Below are 13,608 nucleotides of genomic sequence, written 5' to 3' on the forward strand. Positions count from 1 at the left end.
TGTACAGAGAAAGCTTTAGGCCGAGCTTAAAATAATGTAATGAGGCAGCTGTAGGCAAAACTTGATTTAACAGTGCTTATCCCTCTATTGAAGCTGTACTCTTGCTACCTGCTAGTTGATGTGGGCAGGTGTGCTAATGGCACATTCCCCTCCACCTACCACCAGCTGAAGCCTGCTGTGTCCTGAAGCAGTCACTTAGGCTGTGAAACAGAAGGATGAATTAGAGAAGTAAATATTATATTTTACCCCCCAAAGACTAAAACCATGTCTGGGTTCTCCCCTTTCTCAATTCGCAATCAATGCAAGCTTGAAAGGTGTTATATAGATAGTGGTTGGAAATATGTCTCTCCTCCAAAACCCTACTAATGCACAAAAGTGGACAAATCTAGCTTTTTTGCTTAAAATCGTAATAACTCAGAAAGCAAAGCAAAATGAAATGTATGTGCTCCATTCTCAGGATGTCCTCCTTGAAAACCATTAGGCTTTGTGTAACTCGATTTTAAAAGTATGGTAATAGCTCCTGTCATTCGATGGCTCCTTCTGGGAGACAGATATAAATCTATTCTAGACTTTTAAGACTGGTGTCTACATTTTAAGTTACGGTTGTGTCTACTTCTGCTTTGTTGCAGCCTTCTCTTGGAGTCAAGAAGCCTACCAAAGCCCTGCTCTTTGTACTCTTGAGCCCAGTGGGACCTTATTTTTCAAGTGGAACCTTTAATCCAGTGTCCCTGTGGGCCAATCCCAAGTATGTAAGAGCCTGGGAAGGTGGAACTGGGGACTGCAAGATGGGAGGGTAAGTAAATCTGTGTCTCTGTCTAAAGGAAAGATTCCTTCATGACCGTCGAGTTAGTGCCATTTCACTTCAGTATGAACACATTTAGTACTTTTCAAACTTTAATGTTCATTGCGTTTCATGGTTAATTTTCAGTTTAATCTTTCAGCAAGCCAGCTATAGTAGCTTTTCCTATATAAACACAGTACGAATTCAGTGCCCTCGCTTTTAGATGTGCTAGTTTAAAGGATAGCCGATGGCCCTTCATAAGGGAGAAATACTGGATATGATACCTAGGCAAGAACTGAAGCAAGAAACTAACAAACATCACATCAGTGCTTTGGATAAACTGCCCCTGGGCACTGGTCTCTGGCTGCAGGCTGATGGCTGGCATTAAAGAGCATCTGGTCCTGAGACCTAGGCTCTCAGTTGGCTCCAGGGAGTCCTGTCTGGGGAAGGTGCCCGCCTCACTGAAGTGCTGTCTTCATTGCCACAGATTGTGGCCACACCTGCTGCCAACTGGCTGCGGGACAGCCCTGCTTTGGCTCTGTCAGGCCAGTCTCATAGGCCATATGTAGCTGGCAGGGAATATAAGAGCATTTAAAAAGTGTTGGACGATTTCAGGGGTGGACTTGGCCATGAGTTAGGAATGCCCCTATGGGTGAACGAGAGTAACTGGATTAAGCAGCATGGGTTCTTGCTTTGCATGTATCAAATGGTGCTGTTCACATACCCAGGGCAGCAGCTGTCCAAAAAGGTGTCCATGGCAGTCTTGTGGGCCCTGGTAGGACCTGTAGGTTCAGGAGGCAGGAGAGAGTCACATGACATGCTGCTGGGGTATTAGAGGCAATGACCACTGGATTTGACCCTTCTGTAGTCTTGCTGTATTTTTCTTTTCTCTCCTCACCTACCCAAAGGAAAAAAGAATGGTTATAAAAGTCATCCCCACTGGCAACTTTAGCAACTGCATTCCCTCAATGGGTCGAGAAATCCAAATGGAATGCGTTAAAACTAGGAAGTCTTTTCTCCTTCTGGCTTAGAGCACACCTTCCTGTGTCCTAGGCTAGCCAGGCTGAACACTCCTTTTGTTGACTCTTGATTTCTTTTTTTACTGGTTCAAACTTCTTCACAGAGCATGTGCCTATGTACCACTGCATACCACATATATACCATAGAGAGAGAGTAAATAAACAATCTGGGTGACATGTAATAACGAAAAAGTTTCCTTTTTTAAAATATTGCTTTCTAGCTCCCCCTACCTGTCTAGGAAAAAGATAACATGGGGACACAGAAATTGCAGGGCAATCTTTATTAACCGGTTTTTGGGCAGGTTGTAATTTATTTGTAAATGATGATTTAATGCATTGTCGCAGAATACATGATCACTGTAGGGCAGTTAAAAATTAATGCTTTCAGTACAACACAGAGTGAACCCTAGTGTAAACTATGAACTTGTGGACCACACTAATGCAAGATGATAATAGAAAAACTGAGAGGGTAGTGGGGAAGGGGTGTAATAGGGGAATTCTGTTACTTTTTGCTCAATTTCTTTGTGAATCTAAAAGTGCTCTAAAAAAATAAAATCTATTATAAAATATATTTGATTCATTAGGCTCAGGTGGACTATGATCAATGGAAATTGACTTGAAATCTCTTAGGAAAGGAAGAGACTGGAGAAGAAAGTATTGAAATCATAAATTAAAAATGGCAAGAGGGAAGGTGGTAACCAAAAGGATGGGCATTTAACCTATATGCCCATCACTTCCAAAATGTTCTAGGGCTGTCTCCTATGCTTCTGACCTGGAGAAGTACAAGGGGAACAAAAGATTCCACATTTAGTATTATCCTGTTGAGTTGGCAAAGACATTTGGAGTCAACTTTAGTTGTGTGTATCATTACATCTGTAAACCTAATTAAGTCAACAATTACCCTTGAGCATTTTTTATGACAACCGTAGTCAACTGGTATTTTTAAATAACTATTGAGTCTCATAAGCTCAAGAACTTTCTGCTTTCTATCTAAGTGAATCTGAGGAAAAGAGAGAAGCTTTTTTTTTTTTTTAATTCTGAGATTATGCCACTATATTGAAGGTTTTGAGGTAGCATTATCCTTCTATTTCTAAATATACACAAGTGAGAAAAGCAATACAGTTGCACACAGCTGAAGGAGAGGCCCAGTACAATGGGCCTCACCTTGGTTACAAATTAAGATCATCTGGGAGTGTTACCAAATACTGATGCCTGGTTCCTTCCTCCAGAGATTCTGGTTTATTTGGTCTGGGGCAGAGACTGAGCATCAGGATTCTTTAGCATGCAGCCAAGCTTGAGAAGCACTGAGCTAGAGAAAGGTCTTGCCCTGTAGAAACATTTTTAGTCCCAGGTGATTCCTTAGTTAATTTGGGAGGAATAAGGCTTTCTGTCATTCTCTCTTTCTTTTTCTCTCTCTCTTGCACGTGCACACGTGCACACACACACACAAATTACCTCTCTCTCTTAGTTTTTTCTTTTTTTCATTGCATTCTGATTCTGCATTTAAGAGTACAAGCTTTGAAGTCAGAAAGACCTGGCTTAAAAACCTAACTGCCATAAGGGTGCATACATGTCATTATAGATTTGTCCAAATCCATAGAATGTACACCAGGAATGAACACTAATGAAAACTCTAGACTTCAGGTAATAATGGTATGTCGGTGTGGTTCATTCATTGCAGCAAATGTACCACTCTGGTGTGAGGCATTGGTAATGGTAGAAACTATTCATTTGGATGCGGAGAAGGGGATACAGGAAATCTTTGTACTTTCCTTTTAGTTTTGGTGGGAACCTAAAACTGCTCTGAAAAAACTTGAAGTCTTAAAAACAAACCAACCTACTTGCCTTGGGCATGTTACTTACCTGCTCTATGTATCAGTTTCCTCATTTATAAAGTTGTGGCAATAATACCTTGCACAGATTAAGTGAGATAATAGAAAGTGCCTAGGACAGTACTCGGCATATAGAAAGCTCTCAGCAAATGCAGTATGATAACCTAATGGTACCCTGATGGTTAAAAGCTTGGGCTTAGGAGTCAAGTGTCTGGGAGTTACACACTTAACTATCTGTGAGATCTTCTACAACTGAATCCTCTCTTTCTCCAAGTCTTCCAAAGAACAATAAAGTCTAGGGTTGTTTTTAGATGACTCAGTGAAATAACGTGGTTAAGTACTTAGTACCCAGTCTGGCAGGTATGGGTTACATATCTCTTATCTGAAATGCTTGGGATCAGATGTGTTTTGGATGTCAAATTTTGGAATATTTCTCTTTGAGCATCCCTAATCCGAAAAATTCGAAATCCAAATTGAGCATCATGTTGGCACTGAAAAGTTTCAGATTTTGGAGCATTTCGAAGTTTTGAATTAGGGATCCTCAACCTGTAGTAACCTCTCACCGTCACTGATGTTGTGAGGTTTTCTCACTGTCTCATTTCGTTTCCTGGACTCTCTTTATCTTAGAAGAAATCAGTTAAGTTTTACATAATAGAATTTATTCTTTTGGAGGGATGTATTTAATATGTCTATTCTCCCAGATATCTATTCTATTTAAAACTATGTTGAAATGTTTCTATGTCAATAGCTTTCTTACTTTTTCATTTTTCTGTTTCCTCCAAGAACATGTTTCTCTTATGAATATTGGCAGCACATGGGCGGGAACCCAACTATATTACCATGGTATCAGTTATCCTGTGGACATTAATCATATAGCTTACACCTGTGAGAGAACGTTGAGAAAATTAAAATTTGGGAGAATAAAGACCATCTATAGAATGTAATATATCAATCAATCAATCTAACACTAAACATAAGAAACCCTTTCCTTTTCAGTGCATTGAAATAGTCACTATCTTTAATTCTCTTTCCCTACCCAGTGCTTCATGAAGCTGAGGAGCTATGGTTTTAATTCAGCTACTTACTTTTCCTTCCTTCCTGCCTGCCTCCCTGCCTTCCTGCCTCCCTGCCTCCCTGCCTCCCTCCCTCCCTCCCTGCCTCCCTCCCTCCCTCCCTGCCTCCCTCCCTTCCTTCCTTCGTTTTTTTGATGGAGTCTTGCTCTGTCACCCAGGCTGGAGTGCAATGGCGTGATCTCGGCTCACTGCAACCTCCGCCTCCCGGGTTCAAGCAATTCTCCAGCCTCAGCCTCCCGCGTAGCTGGGACTACAGGCATGCACCACCACGCCCGGCTAATTTTTTTGGTGTGTTTTTAGTAGAGACGGGTTTCACCAGGTTGGCCAGGATGGTCACGGTCTCTTGACCTCGTGATCCACCTGCCTTGGCCTCCCAAAGTGCTGGGATTTCAGGCGTGAACCACCGTGCCCAGCCTAATTCAGCTACACTTTTTTTTTTTTTTTTTTTGAGACGGAGTCTCGCTCTGTCGTCCAGGCTGGAGTGCCGTGGCGCCATCTCGGCTCACTGCAAGCTCCGCCTCCCGGGTTCACGCCATTCTCCTGCCTCAGCCTCCCGAGTAGCTGGGACTACAGGCGCCCGCCACCACGCCCGGCTAATTTTTTGTATTTTTAGTAGAGACGGGGTTTCACCGTGTTAGCCAGGATGGTCTCGATCTCCTGACCTCGTGATCCACCCGTCTCGGCCTCCCAAAGTGCTGGGATTACAGGCGTGAGCCACCGCGCCCGGCTCAGCTGCACTTTCAAAAGTGTGTATCCATTTGTATGTAGACGCTTCTTTGAAAGGCTAAATATTCATCTGGTAAGAATTCTCTATGTGTTTTTTAATGCAGTCTAAAAGGCATTTTGTATATGAAAAATAATTTATTTTCAGGTATGGTCAAACTTCACAGTTGTGTCTATGAATGAGAAAAAATTCAAGTAAAATAGTTACTGTTTTTTAGAGATGCAGTCTCGCTGTGTTGCCCAGGCTTGTCTGGAACTTCTGGCCTCAAACGATCCTCCTGCTTCGATCTCCCGAGTTACTGGGATTCCAAGCATGAGCCATCACACCCCACCAAAATAGTTATTTTTTTAAAACTTAATTTTTTAGGATATTGAATACAGTCTCATGTAACTCATTTTTTGGCTTTTATTGTTATTATTTATTTTTTCCAAACAACCCAATGAGGTATATAAAGCAGATATTTTTGTTTGCCAGATGGATTAAATGAGGCAAAGTGCAAGGGCTGTACCCAGGTCTGTTAACCACGGTCTTTCTACTGGACATCCCCTGCAATCTGGTTTATACTAATTATTAAAAAGCATTTATAATTTAACTCTATTTACTATCAATTATGAATAAGGTTTTTTGAATTTTTATGGTCATTAAACTATAGCTTCCTATCTGTTGTCTTTTTCATATTTATTTATCTATTTATATTTTTAATAGCTTCCTGTCTGTATACCAGACTTGCTTCATCTCCACATTGGCCAAGAATTTACATTTTGTCATCTGTATTTAGAAGTGTATGTTTTAAGGGTCTTTTAATGACTCTTTTTTTTTTTTTTTTTTTGGTGGCGGGGATGGAATCTCACTCTATCTCCCAGGCTGGAGTGCAGTAGCACGATCTCGGCTCACTGCAACCTCCGCCTCCCAGGTTCAAGTGGTTCTCCTGCCTCAGCCTCCCGAGTAGCTGGGATTACAGGTGTGCTCCACTACACATGGCTAATTTTTTATATTTTTGGTAGAGACGAGGTTTCACCATGTTGGCCAGGCTGGTCTCGAACTCCTGACCTCAAGTGTTCCGCCCACCTCGACCTCCCAAAGTGCTGGGATTACATGCATAAGCCACTGTGCCCAGCCCTTTTAATGACTCTTAACATTACCTTGGTGTGAGTCAACGTCATCATGTTCCAGTTGCAATCATCATGGTATGATGTCTGTTTTCCATAGTTTACTGGAATATTTCAGCTGTTAGTCAATATTCTTTCAGTTGCAAGTCAGAAAACCAACTTGAAATGATTTTTTTTTTTTTTTTTTTGAGACTAGTTTCACTCTTGTTGCCTAGGCTGGAGTGCAATGGCCTGATCTTGGCTCACTGCAGCCTCTACCTCCTGAGTTCAAGAGACTCTCCTGCCTCAGCCTCTAGAGTAGGTGGGATTACAGGCATTCGCCACCACGCCCGGCTAATTTTTTTGTATTTTTAGTAGAGATGGAATTTCTTCATGTTGGTCAGGCTGGTCTCGAACTGCCTACCTCAGGTGATCCACCTGTCTCGGCCTCCCCAGTGCTGGAATTACAGGCGTGAGCCACTGCACCTGGCCTCAAAATGATCTTAAGCAGACAAGGGATCTATTGACTTATGAAACTAGGATGCTGGCAGTGGACTTGCTAGGGGTTAAAGAAATTATTTCCAAGTTTCTTGTGTCCTTTGCACATCCCCCTTTTTCTTCCCTTTTTCCTCTATCTCTGTCCTCTATCTCTGGTCAGAGCTTCTGGCTCCATGTTGGCCTAGGGCTCTGCTTCAGATGCTTTCTTCTGTGAAATGTGATCATGGACACAGCCGACCCCAGGTTTACATCATACCAAGTAAGCAACACCAGAAAGGAGAAAATGCCTATATTTCAGGTTATAGACATTAAAATGAGTGAATGTACGCAAAGGAGGAATCATGTGACTATCTTAGGTTAAATGCCCACCCTTTAATTGAGCTGCAGCAGAGCAAGATCCTATATTGTCATCAGCTGCAGTAGGGAAAGATGCTATATTATCAATCTAAGCATAATGACATAGCTCTATAGAAAGACCATGTTTTTATAAGAGTATGGAATATAGTGGGAAGGGAGGCTGTGCAGATGAAAACAGTAGATAAACATTCACATGTGGCTCTAATATTTAATTGTTATTATTATTATTATTTTTGAGACCGAGTCTCACTCTGTCACCCAGACTGGAGTGCAGAGTGCAATCTCGGCTCACTGCAACATTTGCCACCCCCCACCCAAGTTCAAATGATTCTCCTGCCTCAGCCTCCCTAGTAGCTGAGATTATAGGCGTCCGCCACCACGCCCAGCTAGTTCTTGTATTTGCAGTAGAGACAGGGTTTCACAATGTTGGCCGGGCTGGTCTCAAACTCCTGACCTCAAGTGATCCGCCCATCTCGGGCTCCTAAAGTGCTGGGATTATAGACATGAGCTACTGCGCCTGGCCTCATGCTCAACTTTTATTTAGACAACAACACAAATTGTGATTTTACCCAGATGTAAAAGAGATACTCTAAGAGACCTAAACAGGTATTTTGTGGTAGATTACATTAATGTAATGTAGGAGTTTTACATTACTACATTTGTAGTCGTTTTAGTTGTTTTTCATTGTTTGTTTTTGTGTATTTCTGGGGATTTCATAGTGCAATGGGGGGTCTGGAATTTATTCCTGACCCCTGACTGTCTTATGGCAGTACTTCTCATACTTAGTTATACAGCCAGGAGTGTATGGAGGCAAGCAGCTATCACATTTATTTGAGGACTGTCATGTTTTGTCTAAAATATTCAACCCTATTTTATAATATACTCCATAATTTTCCCATGTAAGTTTAGATAAAAGATATACGTTAAAAGTATTATAACACTAAATTGTCATTCCAGAAAAATGTACTTTGTTCCTTTCATTTTAAATAATCTGGGATGAATGGTGCAGGCTGAGAAAAATAAGCTTTTGAAATACTTTTTGGTCAACATCAAGACTTTTAACATGTGTCCTATCTTTAACATTTAATATTTGTCCTATCTTTTCCGGGAATTGGGCATCATGTGTTCCTTGGATACGTTAGAAGGTCTTAGATAAAAGTGCGCACACTTGGTGCTCTTCTGCAGAAACTTGACAGAAGTTACTTCTCTAAACCTCCGTTTCTTATCTGAACAATGGAAATAATGATAGTGTCTACTTCGTAGTATTGATGTGAGATTGAAGTAATTCATGTAAAATTGCTTGGTGTGTGGAAACATACTCAGTAACTTTTAACTGTTCTCATTAACTTGGCTATTTACCTGTGTTCTTCTATTATTACTTCTCCAGTTAAGATTTCAAGGTTTCACATTGTTCTGTCTCTGATGAATGCAGTTAAATCACTTAGATTCTCTAAAGAGTTTTCCTTTAAGGTTATGCAGCCGACTACAGAGTGTGTATATATTAAGAACATAATACCTTCACTACGTCCACATGTGAATTAAGAACTCGAGGCTATCAGAGTGTAGAAGATGAGGGAGTGGGGATGAAATACGTTTGTAACCTGCATGTTTTCTCTTTCTTGAAGGAATTATGGATCATCTCTTTTTGCCCAGTGCGAAGCAGTGGATAATGGGTGTCAGCAGGTCCTGTGGCTCTATGGAAAGGACCATCAGATCACTGAAGTGGGAACTATGAATCTTTTTCTTTACTGGATAAATGAAGATGGAGGTAATCCACTCAGATTTCACTCTGCGCATTTCTCAGTCATTTTCAACAGGACCAGAAAGACAAGAGCTAGAAATTTAGTACAAGGGAGTAAGTAGCACAGTCCCAGGCTGAGTAAGGACTACTGTGCTTTTGCTGCGCAAATAGACATGAGGTTTTTTGTTTGTTTGTTTTGTTTTTTGTTTTGTTTTTTTATTTTAAGAAGTGGAGTATCACTGTGTCACCCAGGCTGGAGTGCAATGGTGTGATCTCAGCTCACTGTAACCTGCACCTCCCTGGTTCAAGCAGTTCTGCTGCCTCAGCCTCCTAAGTAGCTGGGATTACAGGCGCCTGCCACCACACCCAGCTAATTTTTGTATTTTTTTTTAGTAGAGACGAGGTTTCACCATGTTGCCCAGGCTGGTCTTGAACTCCTGAACTGACCTCAGGTGATCCACCAGCCTTGACCTCCCAAAGTGCTGGGATTACAGGTGTGAGCCACTGCACTGCACAGCCGAGTTTCGATTTAAAGAAGCTCTAGAAGTTTTTCGTTTTTCGTGTTTTTTTTTTTTGTTTTTTCGCTCTAGATGTACTGATTATTGAGATATTGAGATGTCACATTAAGGGATTTAAGTTACCATGATTGGAAGATTTGCTTCCTTATCCCTTCTGCTGTTCCCCAACGATTTTCCTATCTGAACACCTTGCATTTGGAGATAGGTCTCAGATCAGGTCAATGGTCATTTACCATATACCGTATATAAAATGCTATAGTAATAAATGCAGTGTACTGATTCTACTGGAAGGATTTTGTGTACTATCTGGCTGTAATTCTTTTAACAATTGTTGCCCTTTCTACATATTTTGAAAATGTATCACAGTCTCTCCAAATTTACTCTAGAGCTCAGTTTGATTAAAGAACACCATTTTAAAAGACAAATCATGTATCTTGGGATTGTATCTAGATCCTGGTTCATTCAAGACAATTTCATATATCCACTATAGAAATCGGTATTTCTCTATTATCTTTAATATCCTGACTACTCATTACTTTTCTTTGCTGTTCTTTTTATTAGTTGGCAGAGACCACAGGGGTTCAGTGAAGTGTTGGCAATGTGTATGATATTGAATTAAATGGCCAATGGTGGGAGAAAAACAGGCATTTATTTCTATTAGAATTTTGATAATCATACCAAATTTAGAAACATATTTTTGGACTTGTTTACATTCTTAGGTTGTTCATTTCACAGTAGCAATTATAGAGACTAGAAATATAAATGATGTTTCCAAGTACTTATGAAGTCTCAGTGGTTTCAATTAAATTTTTTAAAATGCAATTTATATTTGAAAGTAGCTACAGTAGCCTTTCTTGCTCTAGTGTTATTTGGCTATAAAAAGAGGAAAATGGTAATTTCGATGTGGCTGAATTCAGAGCTAAGTACTAATTTTAGTGTTAGTTGCAGAGACTAACAAGATGAGTCTTATATTGCAGTCAGAGGTAGAATAAACAGAAGGTATGATGAGTACGCCTTGTCCTGGGCTTGGCCATTGGTAATCCTTGGCATATGAAAAACCAGATACAGATCATTCTCATCCTTCCATTCCTGCTGTTTGTACTTGGCACTGTTTGAAAATAAAATTTATACTGGAATATTTATGATTTATAAATTTGAGTTACTATATGTGACATATAGCAAAAGCTACGCTTGGAAGATTGTAGCCAGTGTTGACCTCTGCACTTAGAAGATAATAGGCCGATTCAACTCTCCTTCCCATCTGGCCACTCTTACCCCCACCCCAAACTCCACCAAAAAACCACACAACTCAAAACAAAAACAGTTACATCATTCAGAGGTGGTACCATCATTATTTTTATGGATGGGAGATGTCACAATTTAAGTACACTCTGAATCAGAGCTACATGATTTAACCAGAAACACCAGAAACTGTCCTGGTGGAAAATTGTTCTTTATCCAAACAATAATCATGAAACATTTCCACCATGTCTTTTAAAGGTCAGAATAGAAATGAGTGAATTTGTCTTCTGCCTCTTGGAAAATATACAAGACCTTAAGAGTGTTAGTTACTATTCAGGTTATGGTTGCCTGGGATAACTTTAGTTTTAATATACTCCTTCACTTTGGAGATGTTCATCTAACAGAAAAAATAAAATTCAGAATAAGGAGAAAGAAAGGAAATAGAATAAATATTTGAAGTAAATAGAATGTTAGGAAAAACTTTTGGGCTGAAAAAAAGACATGCAATTCTGAAATAACTTTGATTTATATCATATGGTTTTAGGAAACTACAATGAAGAATGAGTTGAAAATCAGCACAATATTGATTTTCACAAACGTTACCGATAGGAGGTATAAGCAGAGTTCTTTGGTAACAGCCTGCCTTCTTTTCGTGGGTGCCCACACACACTGCTCCTGTTGGTTGAGATGGCTGGTGCAGGAAGGTGGATGGGGTGGTGGATAGTGTGTGTTCAAAGCACAGTGCCATGCACAGTCACTATGTGTGGCACTCAGCTTGTAAGCCATGGGAGTTTTTATTTCAGTAACAGCACCCATGGTGGTAAGATCACACATCATCACTCTGTTGATGAGTAATTTAACCCATACACTTGCTATTCACCATTTGAACAAAGCATTGTATCATATCCTGGACCCTGGAGATACCCTGAAAAATAAGACCCAGTCCTCGTGGTTGAGTTCACAGTCACTTTGGGAAAACAACCATGGCAATGAGTCTCGGTTTTGCTCAGACCATATCACGAGTCCTCTCGGACATGTCAGGCGTGAATGTGGACTCGACTTGGAGCACTCTTCCTCAGATGTCTGTGCCGCTTGCTCTTTGACATCCTCCAAATCTTTGCTTACAAATCCCATTCTGAGTCCGGCTTTCCTTGAGCTCTTAATCAAAATCATAAACTCCCTTTCCCATTTCTCCCCAGCATTCTCCATTGCTTTTCCTTCTTTATTTCCCCCTCTGTAGTCTAACATACTGTCAACACAATAAATGTTTAGCTGTGTCTATTAGAAAGTAAGCAGGGAGATACGTCAATTTTGTTCACTGCTGTATTCAAAGAGCTTGAAACAGTAAACAGCACTCAATATGTATTTGTAGAATAAATGGCTAATTGTGCTGATGGTGTTTAGGGCACTTATGCAGACCTACATTCCTGGTTTCCATTAGTGTTTGACTTTGGGAAGTCACAGATGAATCCTGCTGTTATTGCTTCTAAATTCCTCATCTCCTAAAAATGATTTCTTTGTCAAAAACAAGCTGCATTTGTAGGTTCTGTTTTCCTCATGTTGGGCAATCTGGAGTGAGTTCTGGCTCTTGTAAGTATGTTTGTGGTTGCAGAGGAAAATGAATATTTCTCACCCAAATGTTGTCATGTCATCATCTCTGTCTGGCAACCAGAGAAGCAGATGTTCTGTTCCTTGACCTCAGGCTAGTGGTTACAGTTCTGGGTGTTAAATATGTTTCACAAAACAGCACTTGCACATGCGGGGCTGCTGTTTTCATTTAACTTAATGTAGTCTCAGAACTCAGCAAGCTTTAGGAAAGGTCCGGTTTGGGGGCACTGGAAGTGTGTGTGTGCGCGCGTACATACATAGACACACACAAATAGATCCATACATTTATGTATCTAGTTGGCTAGCTATTGCAAAACACATGTTTATTTTGAGATCATCAACACTTCTAAACACGACAAAGAGTAGCCCTAAGAACATTGCCAAGAACAAATTTTCTCCTTTCCAGAAAGCAATTTTCAGCAGATGATTTTCAGAAACAAAATTCAAAAAAGCCATACTGCTGTATCCTAGCGAAGATAACTTATTCATTTATTTTTTACTCAAAAACATTTATTATATACACTCTGGGCTAGGCACAATGCCCGATTTTGAGGATAGAAGGATGAAGATACAGTTTGGTATTCCAGATAGAGCTTGGCTATTGGGCATGTCTGATGTAACCCCAGTGGAGTAGGCAAGCCCAGAACCACCGTGTACTGAGGGAGAGGGTGCTGGCCTCAGTGTCAGCACTCACTAGATTCAGACTCCTGGGTGTCAGAGGTGGGGAGGAAAGGGAGATGCTGAGTGCCAGAGGGTACTGTAAGGAGAGCTTGTGCAGCTGATGGATCACACATGATGCCTGTGGACAACGGTCCTCCTAGACCTCACAGTAGTTAGGGATGTCTGCAGTCTTCTCACAGTAGAGCAGTAGCTCAGCTTTGGAGTTTTGTTTCTTGAGTGTCTTCTTTTTTAGCCATATACATGCTTGAGCTCACTCTGACGAGCACATTACATTTGAATCTCAGAGGGCGAAGGCAGCATCTTCATACTTGTTGCTGGTGCTCCACCAGGTTTGAAAAATCACTAAAGATAGACTCTCAGGCTGGGCACGGTGGCTCACGCTTGTAATCCCAGCACTTTGGGAAGCCGAGGTGGGCAGATCATCTGAGGTCAGGAGTTCGAGACCA

At 40.8% G+C, this 13,608-nt stretch overlaps 1 protein-coding gene across 5 annotated transcripts in view; it reads left to right on the forward strand.

The window, feature by feature from the left end:
- The window catches only part of LOC105492127 (branched chain amino acid transaminase 1), a 130,538-nt gene that overhangs the window by 96,538 nt on the left and 20,392 nt on the right, over positions 1 to 13,608 (forward strand). For all 5 annotated transcript variants that reach the window (XM_011759067.3, XM_071072048.1, XM_011759066.3 and 2 more), the window contains 2 exons: positions 630 to 793; positions 8,998 to 9,140. In XM_011759067.3, the coding sequence (XP_011757369.2) occupies positions 630 to 793; positions 8,998 to 9,140 (307 nt within the window). The remainder of the gene's footprint in view (positions 1 to 629; positions 794 to 8,997; positions 9,141 to 13,608) is intronic.

The sequence above is a fragment of the Macaca nemestrina genome, chromosome 10 (assembly GCF_043159975.1).
Source record: "Macaca nemestrina isolate mMacNem1 chromosome 10, mMacNem.hap1, whole genome shotgun sequence".
Taxonomy (NCBI): Eukaryota; Metazoa; Chordata; class Mammalia; order Primates; family Cercopithecidae; genus Macaca; species Macaca nemestrina.